Source organism: Littorina saxatilis, unplaced genomic scaffold (genome assembly GCF_037325665.1).
Source record: "Littorina saxatilis isolate snail1 unplaced genomic scaffold, US_GU_Lsax_2.0 scaffold_689, whole genome shotgun sequence".
NCBI lineage: Eukaryota > Metazoa > Mollusca > Gastropoda > Littorinimorpha > Littorinidae > Littorina > Littorina saxatilis.
In genome coordinates, this window is record NW_027129732.1 from 53649 (window position 1) to 72043 (window position 18395).

General features: G+C 42.7%; 1 protein-coding gene and 2 long non-coding RNA genes across 3 annotated transcripts; all 3 read right to left on the reverse strand.

Moving 5' to 3' along the window:
• Window positions 1–2481: 2481 nt before the first annotated feature.
• Window positions 2482–3938, reverse strand: LOC138957965 (uncharacterized). The gene is made up of 2 exons (XR_011453247.1): window positions 3378–3938; window positions 2482–2950 (listed from the first exon to the last, which is right to left on the reverse strand). It is a non-coding gene; the product is annotated as an uncharacterized lncRNA (long non-coding RNA).
• A 109-nt stretch (window positions 3939–4047) lies between these two features.
• On the reverse strand, window positions 4048–6056 carry LOC138957967 (uncharacterized). The gene is made up of 2 exons (XM_070328980.1): window positions 4187–6056; window positions 4048–4085 (listed from the first exon to the last, which is right to left on the reverse strand). Exons 1-2 carry the CDS (start codon window positions 6054–6056, stop codon window positions 4048–4050), a joined length of 1908 nt encoding a protein of 635 aa, XP_070185081.1.
• Window positions 6057–6555: 499 nt separating this feature from the next.
• Window positions 6556–7712, reverse strand: LOC138957966 (uncharacterized). Its single transcript, XR_011453248.1, has 2 exons — window positions 7452–7712; window positions 6556–7024 (listed from the first exon to the last, which is right to left on the reverse strand). It is a non-coding gene; the product is annotated as an uncharacterized lncRNA (long non-coding RNA).
• Window positions 7713–18395: the final 10683 nt, after the last annotated feature.

Here is an 18395-nt window from a genome sequence, read left to right on the forward strand (position 1 = left end):
GTGTGTGTGTGTGTGGTTGTGTGTGTGTGTGTGTGTATGTTAGTCACTTAAGTGCGGTCAAGTAATTTGTGTGTGGTTTTGTTTGCTTTCCTATGGAGTTGAAATGGGAGGGGGGGGGGGGGGGTCGTTGTCTACTTTGAAAAAATATCAGTCGAGGAAAAGAGCGATACAGTTAAAAGAAAATTGTTCTCATTGACTGTGTGTGCGTCTGTGTGCGCGCGCGTGCGCGTGTGTTTGTGTGTGTGTATATGTGTGTGTGCGTGCGTGTGTGTGTGTGTGTGTGTGTGTGTGTGTGTGTGGGGGGGTTATACTTTATTGTGGCTGAAATACTATGATGTAAAAGTTTTTTCCCTGGTAAAGAAATGGAAAAATCTTTTTACATGAGTCACATTTTTGAAAAAACATATAAGTCTAAAAGTCTAAAAGAAGTGTGCAAACCCCTCACACTGCACTATTGAGACTATCTGTATACATGGAACAGCATATTTAACATCGTTGTAACACATATAGGCTACTAATGCCTACATTTACACACTTGCAGAGGAACAACATCTTTTAATTTCCATAACAATTGCACATCTTTCTGTCATTTCCTAGGGCCCAGCGCGGAACAAAAGCAAGCCCAGCGCGGAACGCAGACAAAAATGTAGGGGGCCCAGCGCGGAACAAAACGTACACCACTTGCTTGTTTTGATTGCTTCTTATGACATAATGATGACGTATTGAAGCACGAAATTGATACAGATGAACATAGCTATACCCAAAATAGTAACAATAGAGGAATATTTGTTGTTCAAATCCATGTTTGAGAGAAATTTACATTGAACCTTCATTTTTCACACAAAAATCCGCATGCAGGCCTTACATTCGGCCACTGTCAATTAGCCAGATAATCAATAGACGTAAGTAGCTGTCTACAAAGAAAGCAATTATTCCCCTTTCTACTGACATTCATCAATTTTAGCTTAGACAAGTGTGAAAGTCATAGTTTGTGTTTATATGAAGACACTTACGTTTGCGTGACATCGGGCCCTGCTGAAAACGGAGGAACAACGAGCCCGGCTGAAATAAGGCGGAACACAGTCCCCGGTGTGTGTTTTGTCTTGGTGAAAAAAAAATGCAGTGCGTTCAGTTTTATTCTGTGGGTTCGACAGATTGACTAAATGTTGTAATTTTGCCTTTCGCGACTTGTTTCAATATGGTATCTCTCTTATAATAGACGATCTTCGACTGTCTCTTCGTCTTCTATCTGCTGTAACTATTTTTATCCTACATACGTGAGAGAGACACCCGTGAGATAATAATCGTTCAAATCACACGTGTGTATATCATGTAAATGAGGTCATGTCAAGCAAGTCTGGCAGGGACCTGTTTTTCCACTGCTTATGATGCCAAAGTCACCGAGATAAACGTCATTATAGAAACAAAACTTGCGCTCGCTAATTACCCTCGATGAATCTTTAGAACTAACCCGTCACGCCACACTTTCAGAGTGACGTTTCTTTGCTTTGACGTAATAGATTGCACGAGGCTTTAGAAGAGATCGAGGTTCCAAAACAAGCGTCTTCAATTTAGCTGCCTCGTCTGCAAGACATTTTCAGTAAAATACACGTAAGTACAGTATGTAGGATAAACAGAATACTACATGGCTTGCTGTGTCGTACCAGATTTACACTCGTTGCTTTTTCAAATAGTGAACAGCTCGCTTTCGCTCGCAGTTCAATATTTAAAAAAACAACTCGTGTAAATCTGGTACGACACAGCAAGCCATGTAGTATTCTATATATCCCAGCGAAGCTGGAGGTATCCCACATACTGTAATCGACTTGAGAAATGTTCACACCGATAATACATGATAAAGAAGGATTCTTTGTGCCCGGCTACGTGCTACAGTTGGAGATGGAAGTTCACCAAAAATTGGGACCATACTAACAAAAATACGGTGGGTGCAATAGTCGCCCCCATTTTTTCAGCAAACGCCACCCAAGGCCGCTTTGGACGGGTAGAAATTCTGTACTTTCCAAGTCTATTTGTGTGTGGTTGTTCAAGACTATGGATAAAGCTCGCGTGAGAAGATTACGTCACGGTCAAAAGTCTTTGACGTCAATTATTGCATCATGACGTCATGCCTCCCTGTAGTCTTTCTCTCTCGCGCAGTGTGTGTGTTTGTGTTCATTTTGAGCACATGTGTTAGTGTTACTGTGTGTGTGTGTGTGTGTGTGTGTGTGTGTGTGTATTTGTGTGTGTGTGTGTGTGTGCGTGCGTGTGTGCGTGCGCACGCGTGCATGAGTCTGTACTCGTATGTGTGTGGTATGTGTGTGTGTGTGTGTGCGCGCACGCGTGCATGAGTCTGTACTCGTGTGTGTGTGAGTGTGTGTGTCACACACACATATGCGCACACACATATGCGCAGTCTGTCATCCACAAACTCACAGAATTTTCTCTCTCTCAAACTGTAAAAAAAATACAAATCACAATAAATGAAGTTTATACGTTTCTTGAACAAAACAAAGCACTCAAAACTCACATTTACACATCAAATAACCCCAATCCCTTGCCAAAGATAATTAACGTTTACACTCTAATTACTCTCATTCACTCACATCAAATATCTACCTCGCAAGCACACCCTCTTGCTATCACTCCATCATACACTGAAATTACACTTCCTGCATGAGTTATTTTTAGGGGACGGATTTAGCGGAAGAGTTACCGTCCAGCAGGTCTGACAGTGACTTGAAGTGAAGCGAGATCCTGGGTTTAGATGCCCCGAAGACGAATGACGTCACGAGCGCAGAATGAGTTCCTGGCGAAGTGAGTCCATAGCAGCCCTCAGCTGTAGAACGAGTTCCATGCGAAGCGAGTCCATAGCAGCCCTCAACAGTAGAATGGCTTAGCTTGACTGGGCTGGCGGATCATCTCCATCACTCCTCGGCAAGAAAACCGCAACCTGAAATGGTTAGCATTGCTCTTAGTCCATGGTTAACTCACATCGCTTATCCGTTCCCATATATCAAACCCAATGCAGGAAAGAATGGACAAAGCCTCTATGACTCTCACACACTCGCACAAATACTTCATATGTTATGAACGTTCTACCAATTCATTACATGTTTAATAATTGGCAGAAGTTATGCAAACATGTAACACGAAAATAGCTTTCCGTCTTTTTACATACACAAGTTATCATAATGCACAGACCATATTCAAAATTGATAACTAACATAACTAACAATACTAATAAAACTAACCTTCTTTAAACGAAATACCTGACTGACTAGCCTGAACATATAAGAAACGCACAGACACGAAACAACAAACATGTACCACGCAAACAGCCTAAACTACACCGAAAACAATAGAAAAGAATTACGCACCACATCCTGGTTGCATGAAAGCATACGCGAAATTCCCCTGTCAAATGAAGACAGCTCCCTTTTGCTCTATGGAAGCAAAAGTAACGTTCAAATGAAGAACGGATTCCAGTCTGGAACGCAGACTTCTAGCCCTGTAAACGGCTACGGCAAGAATGAATAAAACTGACACACAACTGAATTTACTGCTCACTACAGCACACCTGAGATACACCCGTTACACTAGAATTTAGAGAAAACCGTGCCGCACGAAAACTACGAGTGCTAGCTGTCTCACCTGGCAGGTAAACGACAGCACAAAGAACAGGCGCTTGCAATGATTGCATATAATACGAAAGAAATTACAGCTGCTTGTGACACACCCCCCTTGTTAGACTGAACTAACAGTTAAGTTACAAAACTTTACACAACTCGGCTGTAATAATCCGCTCCCACGTTTTCACGTCCTCGGATCGCACGAATCCGGAAGGAGAATGGTTCATCCCGCAGAGGCATCTTTCCAAGTGGTGCTTTTGGAATTTTCCCCTTGGGTAGAGCTCGCTGGCAAACGTTGCAGGATTGTACATATCGACGGATGTCACCGCCCATTCCCGGCCGGTAGAAAGAGTTCCACACTCGATTCCGAGTCCTCCTCGAACCAAGATGGCCAGCCATTGGTACATCATGCGACAGCTTAAGGATTCCAGGTCTCAAGGCTTCTGGTACAACTATCTGATGGTACACATTTTCACCTGATGAGAACTCCCTTTGCAGAACTCCTTTCTTCCAGGAAAACTTCACTTGGCCATGTTTCCCGGAGGGAACAGAATTACTAACCGCCGCTAGCTCTCGAATGCGTGCCAATGTAGAGTCGTTCTCTTGTAGCTGAATGAGTTCATCTCGGGTGACACCTCCCAGTCCGGAGTCCTTCATTTTAAGAGTTTTGGGTCCTTGTTGTTCTCGAGCATGCTGTGCTCTGGTGACAACAAATGTCTTCACAGGATATGCCTTTCCCCTGTACACCGGAACTTCCAGAGTTTGTCCATCAGGCAACGGAATGGCATTTCCAATCAATACAGGATGAGCAAGATCCTCCACCACGATAGCAATTGCCTTTCCTGAAAAGAAAGGCGATTCAAAGTCAATCACAACAGTTGGGCACTCTCGTTCAACGTTGCCGGCTGCAAGTCGGATGGTTTGTCGTCCAACGCTGCGCTTGTTATCTCGCACAAGAGACGAATCCACCACTAGCCCGTCAGCTCCAGTATCCCTCAGGGCAGATACTGAAGAACCATTGACGTTCACAGTACATCTAGGAGAGTAGGTCAGTTGGCTGCAAGGATCACAGAGAGCAGGCAGTTCAGTTCCTGAGGTGACCGTTCCTAGAGTGACAACGGTTTTCACCGAAGTTAGACGAGGACAGTTTCTTCTAGAGTGACCTTCCTGACCGCAGTTGAAACATTTTCCCTTGAATCCTGATGGCTTAGAGTCAGCAAGTTGTTCTGGAGTTTCATCCTTCTTCGGGCTACTTGGTCCTTTCTGATGACCCAATGCTTTACCAAAGACCGTAACTGGATTTTTCCTGGCCCGTTTCGACGATGCAAATCTCTCAGCTAGTTCAGCAGCTTCAGTAAGGGTACTGGGGTCATTCTGTCTGATGAAGTCGGCAAGTTCTCCAGATACTCTGTCGAGAAGGTGCTCCATCAGTATGAGATCTCGAACTCCTTCGTATGTCTCCTCCTTCTTGGCTGCCTTTCTCCACCGCTCAAACCAAATCCGGAGCCGAGTAGCATGCTGCTGAAATGTTTCTTCATCCTTTTTCACAGCCTGACGAAACTTGGAGAGGTAAGAGTCAGCAGTCCAACGAAAAGCCCCACGTAGCGTCTCCACCACTTTGTCGTACTTTACGGCGTCTTCATCAGGCAATTCTAGGTAAACCTCTGAGAAAAAACCTTTAAGAAGTGTCCCCAGCCTAGCTCCCCAGTCTCGTTCCCTGTTCCACCCACTCAGGGATGCCGCTCTCTCAAATCGCCCTAAAAAAGTATCCAAATCTTCTTTGGTGGTATCAAACGGATCGATCTTTAGACGGACAGGTTCTATTGGACGGATATGGGGAACATGAGCAGTTTCTTCACGCTGGGCCCTTGCTAACTGTGTCCGAATCCTCTCCTCCTCCAACTCAGCCAAACGTTGACGTCGGGTATATTCTTCCTCTTCTCTCTCCTGTTTCCTTCTTGCCTCTTCCTCTTCTCTCTCCTGTTTCCTTCTTGCCTCTTCCTCTTCTCTCTCCTGTTTCCTTCTTGCCTCTTCTTCCTCTCTCTCCTGTCTTCTTCTTGCCTCTTCTTCCTCTCTCTCTTGTCTTCTTCTTGCCTCTTCTTGTCTCAGTCGAGCCTCTTCCAGTTGAGCTTTTAGCAGCTGAGCCTCCAATCCCACTCGTTGTTGTTGCTGCTGTTGATGGCGCAGACGGTCCAATTCTTCTTGCACAAATCTGGCAAGTGCACTACCGGAACGGACGCCCAACGCTCTGCCCCTAGCGGCAATCTGCTCATGCTCGGCACTAAGACTAACCGAGTTTCCAGCTGATTCAGAAAGTACTTCGCTATGAGTAGGCGGAGTTGATAACTCATGGCCGGAAAGAGACAAAGTCGGGTCAGGCGTAGAAAAACTAGACAGGGCCGCGTTACGAGTTTTCCTCGCGGACATATTGATCTTTATCTTCAGTAAACAGTGGAATAAAAAGGAAAAAGTATTTATGGTACTTCTGAATGAAATGAGCTAGAACACCAATAAATACCGAACAAGGAAAAACAAGCTTTGCAAATGAACGCTTTCTTTCGCAAAATGAATAGCAGTACTATGCGCGGAAAACACCGACTTCTGTCACTGTTACGACGGTAGTGACAAAAGTAATGAACTCTAGTGCTATCACACGAATGATATTCAATATACAGGTATCACAAAGACATGACAAAACAAGACAAAACAATATCAGAAAAACAGAAGGCAAACAGAAAAATCTGAGGTGACGATGAAAAGTTAGGATAGACCCACTACTTCTAGCTAGCTATCCCAATCATAAATCCCGGACGAGCCCCCATTTGTCACACACACATATGCGCACACACATATGCGCAGTCTGTCATCCACAAACTCACAGAATTTTCTCTCTCTCAAACTGTAAAAAGGTACAAATCACAATAAATGAAGTTTATACGTTTCTTGAACAAAACAAAGCACTCAAAACTCACATTTACACATCAAATAACCCCAATCCCTTGCCAAAGATAATTAACGTTTACACTCTAATTACTCTCATTCACTCACATCAAATATCTACCTCGCAAGCACACCCTCTTTCTATCACTCCATCATACACTGAAATTACACTTCCTGCATGAGTTATTTTTAGGGGACGGATTTAGCGGAAGAGTTACCGTCCAGCAGGTCTGACAGTGACTTGAAGTGAAGCGAGATCCTGGGTTTAGATGCCCCGAAGACGAATGACGTCACGAGCGCAGAATGAGTTCCTGGCGAAGTGAGTCCATAGCAGCCCTCAGCTGTAGAACGAGTTCCATGCGAAGCGAGTCCATAGCAGCCCTCAACAGTAGAATGGCTTAGCTTGACTGGGCTGGCGGATCATCTCCATCACTCCTCGGCAAGAAAACCGCAACCTGAAATGGTTAGCATTGCTCTTAGTCCATGGTTAACTCACATCGCTTATCCGTTCCCATATATCAAACCCAATGCAGGAAAGAATGGACAAAGCCTCTATGACTCTCACACACTCGCACAAATACTCCATATGTTATGAACGTTCTACCAATTCATTACATGTTTAATAATTGGCAGAAGTTATGCAAACATGTAACACGAAAATAGCTTTCCGTCTTTTTACATACACAAGTTATCATAATGCACAGACCATATTCAAAATTGATAACTAACATAACTAACAATTCTAATAAAACTAACCTTCTTTAAGCGAAATACCTGACTGACTAGCCTGAACATATAAGAAACGCACAGACATGAAACAACAAACATGTACCACGCAAACAGCCTAAACTACACCGAAAACAATAGAAAAGAATTACGCACCACATCCTGGTTGCATGAAAGCATACGCGAAATTCCCCTGTCAAATGAAGACAGCTCCCTTTTGCTCTATGGAAGCAAAAGTAACGTTCAAATGAAGAACGGATTCCAGTCTGGAACGCAGACTTCTAGCCCTGTAAACGGCTACGGCAAGAATGAATAAAACTGACACACAACTGAATTAACTGCTCACTACAGCACACCTGAGATACACCCGTTACACTAGAATTTAGCGAAAACCGTGCCGCACGAAAACTACGAGTGCTAGCTGTCTCACCTGGCAGGTAAACGACAGCACAAAGAACAGGCGCTTGCAATGATTGCATATAATACGAAAGAAATTACAGCTGCTTGTGACAGTGTGTGTGGGCATAAGTGTATGTGTGTGCGTGTATGTGTGTTTGTTTGTAAAGGTGTGTATGTCCGTCTGTCCATATGTGCGTATGGGTTTGTGTTTTGTGTGTATGAAGTTTTTGTGAGAGAGTGAGTGAGTGCGTGTGAGTGAGTGTGAGTATGTGTGTGTGTGTGACTTGGGGTGTGTGTGTGTGTGTGTGTGTGTGTGTGTGTGTATGTGTGTGTTTGAGAGAGAGAGAGTGTGTGTGTGTGTGTGTGTGTGAATGTGTTTGTGTGTATGTTTGTGTGTGTCTGAGTTTGTGTGTATGTTTGTGTGTGTATGAGTGTGTATATGGTGTTTGTTTGTAAAGGTGTGTGTGTTCGACTGTCTATGTGCGTATTTGTTTGTTTGTTTGCTTAACGCCCAGCCGACCACGAAGGGCCATATCAGGGCGGTGCTGCTTTGACATATAACGTGCGCCACACACAAGACAGAAGTCGCAGCACAGGCTTCATGTCTCACCCAGTCACAGTATTCTGACACCGGACCAACCAGTCCCAGCACTAACCCCATAATGCCAGACGCCAGGCGGAGCAGCCACTAGATTGCCAATTTTAAAGTCTTAGGTATGACCCGGCCGGGGTTCGAACCCACGACCTCCCGATCACGGGGCGGACGCCTTACCACTAGGCCAACCGTGCCGGTCTATGTGCGTATGAGTGTGTGTTTTGTGTGTATGAGATTTGTGTGAGTCAATGTGTGTGTGTGTGTGTGCGTGCGTATGTACAGTGTGTGTGTGGGTGTGTGTCTGTTTGTATAAGAGAGAAAGAGAGAGAAAGAGAGAGAGTGGGTGGGTGTGTGTATGTGCGTGTGCGTAAGTGTATGTGTGTGTGTATGTGTGTTTGTTTGCAAAGGTGTTTATGTCCGTCTGTCTATATGTGCGTATGGGGGTGTGTTTTGTGTGTATGAAGTGTGTGTGAGAGAGTGAGTGAGTGCGTGTGAGTGAGTGTGTATGTGTGTACGTGTGTAACTTGGGGGGGTGTGTGCGTGTGCGTGTGTGTTCGTGTGTGTGTGTGTGTGTGTGTTTGAGAGAGAGAAAGAGAGAGAGTACTAGTAAGAGAGAAGTTTGTCTTTCGCTGGGGTATGCAGTGCCTTGGCGTTGCACATCTACTTAATTTATTATTGCATGCACATATTCCACCTCTCTCTCTCTCTCTCTCTCTCTCTCTCTCTCTCTCTCTCTCTCTCTCTCTCTCTCTCTCTCCCACCCTCTCTCCCTCTCTCTCTCTCTCTCTCTCTCAGCTTTCTTCACGCATGAGTGACGACACACCTGACCCAGATAGCACGCTGTGTATCAACAAACAAGTAAGCCTGTCCTGTGTGCATGAAAACATTGACACCGCCAACCAGTCTTCTGAAGTTGGGGCAAATGAAGCTCCGTTGTTCGATATACTTTCAACGCTGCCTGAGAACAAGAAAACAAAGCTGAAATCTACGTTCAGGAACAATAGGTTTGAGAAAATAGTATGTCAGACCAAAGGTGGCAAGAAAACGCTGCTTGCTGAAAGTGACGATTGTATTCTAGTGTTTGACTGTGAAATGTTTAAAACCAGAACGTATGACGTAATACCAGTGGCAGCAGAAACAGCTTCGGAGGACATGAGACGGGACATGCTTTACCTACGGAGAGGGCAGCAGGTGAACAGGGTCCGCCTCAGGGAAGAAATTGAGCAACTAAACACAGACTTGCATGAATATGTGCGTGTAATACGAACATTCCTCGAGACTGGAGAAAGACTGTGAATGTCTCTGCCTTTGTGTTGATATAAACAGCATCGTTATTCGCGATCGATCACATTGACATTGGTCTCAGACGAAAGACACTGTCGACTTGGATGTGACCAAGTGGATACTAATTCCGGGTTCGGGTTTCCACCCGGTTTTGTTTGTACCGTACCTTCGTTGCGCGTGATGTGTAATATCTCCCTTACAAGGGGCCGATGGCCTATAGCAATTAAACTTTCGTATTCGTATTCCCTCTCTCTCTCTCCCTCTCTCTCTCTCTCTCTCTCTCTCTCTCTCTCTCTCTCTCTCTCCCTCTTTCTCTCTCTCTTTCTCTCTCTCTCTTCCTCTCTCCTCTCTCAATGATTAATTAAAGAGTAGACACCATAGTAGCAATTACCTGACCTGATGATTCCCTTGCAAAATTTATATATTATGCAATCAGACGAAGACAATTGTTTTCATACTTACTTACTTACTTATGCCTTTGACCTCGTCCGGGGCATAGGCCGCCAACAAATTGTTTTCATAGGTATATTGTAAATGAACACGATGATGTTTAATGTTTAAAAATAATAATAATGGTGATTTCTATAGCGCTTTCGAACACACAAAGCGCTTTACAAAAGCAATAACAACATCATTACCAGAATGACGCCATTGACGGAATAGAACACAATCATAAACACTTTACAACAAAACCAAAAACAAAACATAAATGTTACAAAAATCCAGAGGCTCTTACAGGAACGAACTCTCAGTATACACAACAATTATAATGCACACACACACACACACACACACCCACACACACACATGCACACACACACACACACACACACACACACACACACACACACACACACACAGTAAACATTGTTCATCCGAAAGTGCACATCCACAGGGTCGCGACAACTGCATCATCAACATTAACCTTCTAGAATGCTTCTCTGAAGAGGTGAATCTTGAGATTTGCCTTGAAAGAAGGCAGAGATGGACTGAGACGTAGAGACAAAGGGAGTTTGTTCCAGATATGATCAGCTGCGACTGAAAGACAGCGGCCACCATGATCGTGGAGTTCAAGTAGCAGTAATGTTTTTCACGTATTTATTTCATGGTTGTTGTCGTTGTTGTTGTGTTTTTGTGTTGTTTCTGTTTTTGTTCTTCCCCCATTCCCCTTGGTTTGTATATGGGTCTGTGGCCTTAGTACAATAAACCGTTCTGAGTTCTGAGTTCTCTCTCTCTCTCTCTCTCTCTCTCTCTCTCTCTCTCTCTCTCTCTCTCTCTCTCTCTCTCTCTCTCTCTCTCTCTCTCTCTCTCTCGAACTGGCGCAGGATGTCATACAACGAGGCAGACACGGGATACGTTTATCTCCGTCTGAGTTGTAATGCTTTTTGCTGACGACATGTTATCCAGCACTGGAGTAGGCCTACAAAACCAGCTTAATGTCCTGCGCTGCTCTGCAGATAAACTGTGTCTGAACGTGAACTTGACAAAGACTAAGGTCATGGTTTTTAGAAAGGGCGGGCACATTGCACAGAAAGAGAAGTGGTTCTACGGAATGGATCGTCTTGAGATTGTGAACTCGTTTAAATATCTCGGTGTAACCCTTTCCACCCAACTGAGCTGGAACATTGCAGTAGAAACAAAGACAACCATGGCGAAAAAGGGAGTGATCGAAATCGTTAGATTACTGAACAGACTTGGCTGCCATTCGGCAAAGGTGTTTTTCAAACTGTTTGACGCACGGATCGCCCTTAATATGCTCTTGTATGGTTCAGAGCTATGGAGATATGGAAAGTATGACTCCGTGGAAAGGGTCCACCTGTTTGCGTGTAAAAAGTTTCTGAAAGTGACAATTCGAACTCCAAACAATATTGTGTATGGTGAATTGGGAAGACATCCGCTGTATATTAACTCTGCAGTCAGATGTGTGAAATACTGGTTTACACTGCTGAAGCAACCTGATTCAAGATATTCCAAGATTGCATATAAAGCTTTATGTAATTTGGCATCGAAGGGCCACACAAATTGGGTCTCACATGTGCAGAGTCTTTTATGTTGTAATGGTTTTGCTGCTGTGTGGATGTACGGAATGGTTGGGAATGAGAAGTGTTTCTTACAAGAGTTTAAAAGACGTTTACAAGATTGTTTTTGTCAAGAATGGTTCTCCTTTTTAGAATGCAGTGAACGTTTCGACATTTATAATTGTTACAAAACATGCTTGGAAAAAGAGAAATACATTGAATTAATCGAAGATATTAAGTACAGAGTTGCTCTTAGACTTACTCGTTTCCGCGCAGGAGTATCCGAAATCAACGCTCACAAGTTTCGGTACGCACCAAACCAAACGACAAGAAACTGTCCTCTCTGTACAGCTGATAAAGAAGATGAACACCATGTTGTATTTTTATGTCCTTTTTATCAAGACCTTCGAGCAAAGTATTTGAAAATCTCGAACTCTAAGACGCTGCAACAACAACTTGTGTATTTCTGTGGCAGTAATGAGGATAATGTGATGAACAGCTTCAGCAGATTTGTGTTCTTCATGTTACAGAAGAGACGAACCCTTATAAATCAGGTTCAGTGACATGTCATCAGGGTCTTAATGTATTTGTTGAATTTTATGCGTGACTATAATTTATAACTGTGCAGATACTATTGCTGTTATTTTAACCACTATTGTAAGGGGCTGTGGCCTTAGACAATTACAGATTTGTTCTTGTTCTTGTTCTCTCTCTCTCTCTCTCTCTCTCTCTCTCTCTCTCTCTCTCTCTCTCTCTCTCTCTCTCTCTCTTTCACTTTCTCTCTCTCTCTCTCTTTCTTTCTTTCTGGATTTCGATTTTAAGTAAGACTGGTATTTTGCTGATACACTTCATTTCATTTTCAAAACTTCACTTTGTAAAACATTTCTCCTGACACACTTTAACCTCTCCATATATAAAAATATCATTCTTATCAAATAATGCCTTTTTCATTTTAAATATTGCATTTGCGCTCTCCCAAATGCTTTAAAGTCCATAATCGGTTTCGTGAAATTGAAAGCACATACGCAGAGTTGACATAAACATGCTCACAAACGGCCTAAGAACCTTTACATTGTAAAGTGCAGCTGTGTATTTGCAGCGAAGAGCAAGCCTTTTGCAAGTGCGTTAAAATAAAAGATGTGCGAATTAATTTAATCCACTATCATATCTGGTTTGGGGTGTTTTGATGTTTTTGGACGACTATTTTAGGTTACATCCCATATAGGACCTCAGATAGTTTGTTCATAGTTTGTGCGGTAGGTAAGTCCACGTGTTATCATTTCGTTACGAAATGTTCGATCAGCACTACTTTGGGGGAGAGGGGAGGGGAGGGGGGGGGGGGGGATACTGAGTTTGGAGTTTATATTTGATACACAAGTCAGGCTAAAATAAAACATACTTCAAAACTTCATCTTTAAGTGTTCTTGGTGATGATTATTGTTACAAAAGTCTGACGGCAAATTCATAGAATGTTTTCTTTACAATCAGCCGCGGTACTAAGTGATCCTGAATCAGTTGCTACTCAGCTATCTACATCGTCCTTACAAGATGCTGATGGACCTGCTCTGTTTCAGGTAAGTTCCTATTGATTTTTTGCTGGGTCATAATTTATTAATACTACCGCTCTGTTAATTGATTGATTCATTGATTCATTCCTTTATTGACGGTTTCATTGATTTATTTATTAGTTTAGGTCCACAGCCTGTAAGTTCGGTCTGTCATCATCTCGTTTTCGTTCCTGCTATTGGCAACGACCTATTTTAAAACCTACTCACTGTAAATCTATAGTCAAGTCAAGGGAAGAAAGGTTGACAAAGGTTTAACACAACAACGTTTCAGCTCGCATCACAACTTTGTTAATAGTAACAAAGTGGTTTTTTGTTTTAAGTTAGAAGTCCAATACAGAGGAACGCCCTGAAATAAGAGCTTTCCTCGAGTACTCTAATCCTTGCGTCGGTCAGACAAAAGCTGAACTTTGCAAAAAATGGTTTGACATATCCCTTAAAAATCTCTAATGGCTGTACGTCTACTTATATGTGTGAAATCCACCATCTGTTAAGAAAGGAGGGGGGGGGGGGGGCGCAATCGACTAAAGGATGACAGTACCTTTCCTGCTGATGCGCCGGGCAGAGCTGAATGCCTTTTCAAGGACAGCAGTACGTTGTGCCTGCGTTTTCTGAAGATTGTGGCTTCTAGCTTATCAAGGCTATCCAGACTTTATTTATTGGGCACCAACAGGGTTAAAGCTGCACTGTCTGTAGGCTAAACTGTATATAAATCTAAACTTCGGACGTACAACTACACTACAGACAGATCCGCCGAGAGATTTAATAATGTATTTATATATGAAATCCCTATCATAACAGGACGAAATCTTGTCGTGGATACCAGACAACATGAGACAGAACATATATATTCCCAAGCTATATGAAGGAAACTTGTTCATGCTTTGCAATTTTTTTCCAGGAAGATAAAGTAGACGGCGCACCTCACCCTGATATGATACGCTGGCGAAAAAGAGTGCAGGAATGGTACCCTGACTATGTCCAGAAGACGTACTTCCTGCCGAGTGCGTTCATGAACAGGATGCAGCTGGCAAAAACACAGGCAGCTGGGCAAATTGTACTGCAAATCGACCCTCCAGGTACCCTGCCTAACGTTCCTGGCTCCCTACAAGAAAAGGATGTTCGCGAAGACAAAGCTCACCAGAAAGTACTTGATTGCATCCAGCTGTTACAAGGACAGGCCATGTTTGTTATATCTCAGCTGCTGTTTGGCAACTACCTTAATAAGCCAGTCTATGCAGCAGCAGCCAAACTGCTCCCTAGACCCCTTGATCCACCCTTGGCGTCTCAGAACAAAGACCAAGGCGACTTTGACATCCTGATAATCCATAAAGACTTCGGCATCCTGGCTTGCGAGATCAAGTCAGTCGGAGGCAACTTTTCTGAGCTAAACAAGTCACAAGAAGAACTGGATACAATTTTGATTGAAAAAGTGGATGAAGCCATTGAACAGCTAAAGAAATCTAACGACGTGCTGACCCACATAGCTACCATCAATGATAACCTGAAGCCGAGGATAAAAACAACACTGATGCTGCCAAACATCACCAAAGAGCAACTAAAAAAAGCTCTGTCTAACTGCATGAAAACAAAAACGGTATAAGTTTTTGAAAGTAGTGACCTCTCTCTCTCTCTCTCTCTCTCTCTCTCTCTCTCTCTCTCTCTCTCTCTCTCTCTCTCTCTCTCTCTCTCTCTCTCTCTCTTCTCTCTCTCTCTCTCTCTCTCTCTCTCTCTCTCTCTCTCTCTCTCTCTCTCTCTTATGTTTGATGGGCTACGTTGAAACAGGATGGGCGGCCAGTGAACTGTTTTGCAAATGTATTAAACGATGACAACGGTCTCGATTGAGGTACATATGTATTCTCTTCTTCGGCAAAAGTGTAAAAGAAAACAATCAACAACAAAAGAACCCAAAGAGTTTATTGCAAAGATTAAACAAGTCGCGTAAGGCGAAATTACTACATTTAGTCAAGCTGTGGAACTCACAGAATGAAACTGAACGTAGTCCGCCGCTAGTGCAAAAGGCAGTGAAAGTGACGAGCCTATTTGGCGCGGTAGCGGTTGCGCTGTGCTTCATAGCACGCTTTACTGTACCTCTCTTCGTTTTAACTTTCTGAGCGTGTTTTTAATCCAAACATATCATATCTATATGTTTTTGGAATCAGGAACCGACAAGAAATAAGATGAAAGTGTTTTTAAATTGATTTCGAAAATTTAATTTTGATCATAATTTTTATATTTTTAATTTTCAGAGCTTGTTTTTAATCCAAATATAACATATTTATATGTTTTTGGAATCAGAAAATGACGAAGAATAAGATGAAATTGTTTTTGGATCGTTTAATAAAAAAATAATTTTAATTAGAAGTTTCCGATTTTTAATGACCAAACTCACTCATTAGTTTTTAAGCCACCAAGCTGAAATGCAATACCAAACCCCGGCCTTCGTCGAAGATTGCTTTGCCAAAATTTCAATCAATTTAATTGAAAAATGAGGGTGTGACAGTACCGCCTCAACTTTTACAAAAAGCCGGATATGACGTCATCAAAGGTATTTATCGAAAAAATGAAAAAAACGTCCGGGGATATCATACCCAGGAACTCTCATGTCAAATTTCATAAAGATCGGCCCAGTAGTTTAGTCTGAATCGCTCTACACACACACACACACACACACACACACACACACACACACACACACACACACCACGACCCTGGTCTCGATTCCCCCCTCTATGTTAAAACATTTAGTCAAAACTTGACTAAATGTAAAAATACAGCAGATTTTTAAGCAATCGCCCTTCACTCCTAATGAATTATATGGGCGATATTGAGTGTCCAATCAAAATATATCATTCATGTAAATTCCCTGCATTCTTTGTAATTTTGATTAATTTACCAGTGAAAGTAATAACTCCGATCCATTGTGGACTACTTTTTTCCCCAGTAATTGTCCGCTTCTAGGGTTAGTTTCAAAGTAAAAATTGTGATGCTTTTTGGTGAAACTATTGAGAAGAATAACAGAAATGCAGCGATGCCAGGAAGCCAAGTATATGACATACCAAAGCAAAAGTAAAAGAGCCAGGCATTGTATCACTGTTCTTTGGTGTTGGATTATGAGAATATTCTCGGGACACTGATTTTTGCTTTCAGGATTTGTGCCACCGTTTAAGCACTACTGAAGACCCCATTCCACTGTGTCTGACTAAAGACGATCTTGAAAATCCAACCAACTGGTGGAACTGTATCATGACAAGAGAGGGCAAAGGCCCTGTCCTGGAAAGTTCTGATAATATGTACTTGGAACTTATTTCACGGTGAGTGTTTTGCCAGATAAGCAGCAAAGAGTGATATTTACTTATTTATTTGTTAATTCATTAATTAATGATAAACTGTGCCCAAAATTTATTGCAACAGATTTCACACCCAAATTAAAGCATTAATTCCCGTGTCATTACATCCAAACCTAACATGCCAGTTATGGCCGTTCACTTGACTATTTGGATCACCTTTCGGATTAAAGAATTCTTTTACAGGGATCACGTGACTGACGCTCAAATAAGGGTACCCTCAAAATCGACTGGACAAAAACAGAAGGGCCCAATTAAAAATCGAAATAAAATCACAATAGGAAAATCTGTGCAACGTTTACATACAATCAATCATCAATATGAGGCTTATATCGCGCGTATTCCGTGGGTACAGTTCTAAGCGCAGGGATTTATTTATTATTTATTTTTATTTATTTTTTTTTTTTTATGCAATTTATATCGCGCACATATTCAAGGCGCAGGGATTTATTCATGCCGTGTGAGGTGGATTTTTTTTTACACAATACATCACGCATTCACATCGGCCAGCAGATCGCAGCCATTTCGGCGCATATCCTACTTTTCACGGCCTATTATTCCAAGTCACACGGGTATTTTGGTGGACATTTTTATCTATGCCTATACAATTTTGCCAGGAAAGACCCTTTTGTCAATCGTGGGATCTTTAACGTGCACACCCCAATGTAGTGTACATGAAGAAGAAAACCAAACTAATTATCTACCCAGAACAGGTTGTTTTGTTTAGCTAACTTGCGTATTACCTGTGCTATGCTATTCTTACTGATGCAGGTGTCGATCGCAAGAGCGGTCGATAACGGGACTTTTTTCGTCCTTTTTTAGGGGTATTGTGACAAAAAGCGCTATATTTCAGCAATGACTAGGTCGAGTGCTTTGAAACTTTTAGAGTATTTTACCAACAGCATGTTTCTTTTCGCGTTTTTTTTCTTGCCCCCACTCTCAGAGCCGTCATCGTGGCTCGATTGAGGCAGAGGGCCCTTTGGCGTCTCGCACCGGTTACGCGAGTCACTCGAATAGTGGGAAAGGATGTTGGTCTGACGGACCGAAGCACGGTACTGTTCTACAGCACAACTGATCTACTCATTTTGTGGTGAAGCCACACAATTTTTAGCCAGTGTGTTTGCTTCAAATGGCCATATTTTCATATGTATTTGTGTATAGGTTTTCATGTTATGCATACTGCCATGTTCTGCTTCAATATTCAGTACATCATATTATCATCCACAGCACATATTTTAAATTAAATATTTTGATTGTGTAGCTTCTGCGGACCTGCAACAACCATCACGGTGCACTGTCCATCGAATCCCCATCTGGCCATTGGCACGCGCTCTACTCTTAGGTTTCCGGGGAATGGAGTCGCAGAGACAGCGAGGAGGTTTGCACCGGTAGATATCATGCTCCATCCTAAACAAGTGAACCTGCTCAATGCAATGCAGCCTCTTGTGTACATCGCAGGACCACCTGGTACTGGCAAGTCTGTTGTCCTCCTCATCAAAGCAAAGGACTGGCTAAAACAAAAGAAAACTGTGCTTCTCATTAGCACACAACCTGGAGGTGTTGGAGCGTCCCACATGCTCAAAGAACAGCTGGAACAATCAGGAGGAACACAGGGGCAAGTACAGATCCTTCCATTGGACCTGACGAAGGGAGACTACACAGATGCACTGTCTGAGCTTCAGAACAAAGCACAACATGGCGAACTTTACATCATAGCCGATGAAGTCTTCAACGGAAGGTCAGTTGTTGCTATTTAGTTAATATTGAATCTCTGTTCTATCAGTGCCTCAGAGATGATCCTCTCTCCTTCTGTTTTTTTCTTCCCTTTAAAAAAAAATAAAATAATTCCACTGTTTTTGTTGTCAGCATTTGATCTTCAGAAGAAACTTTGG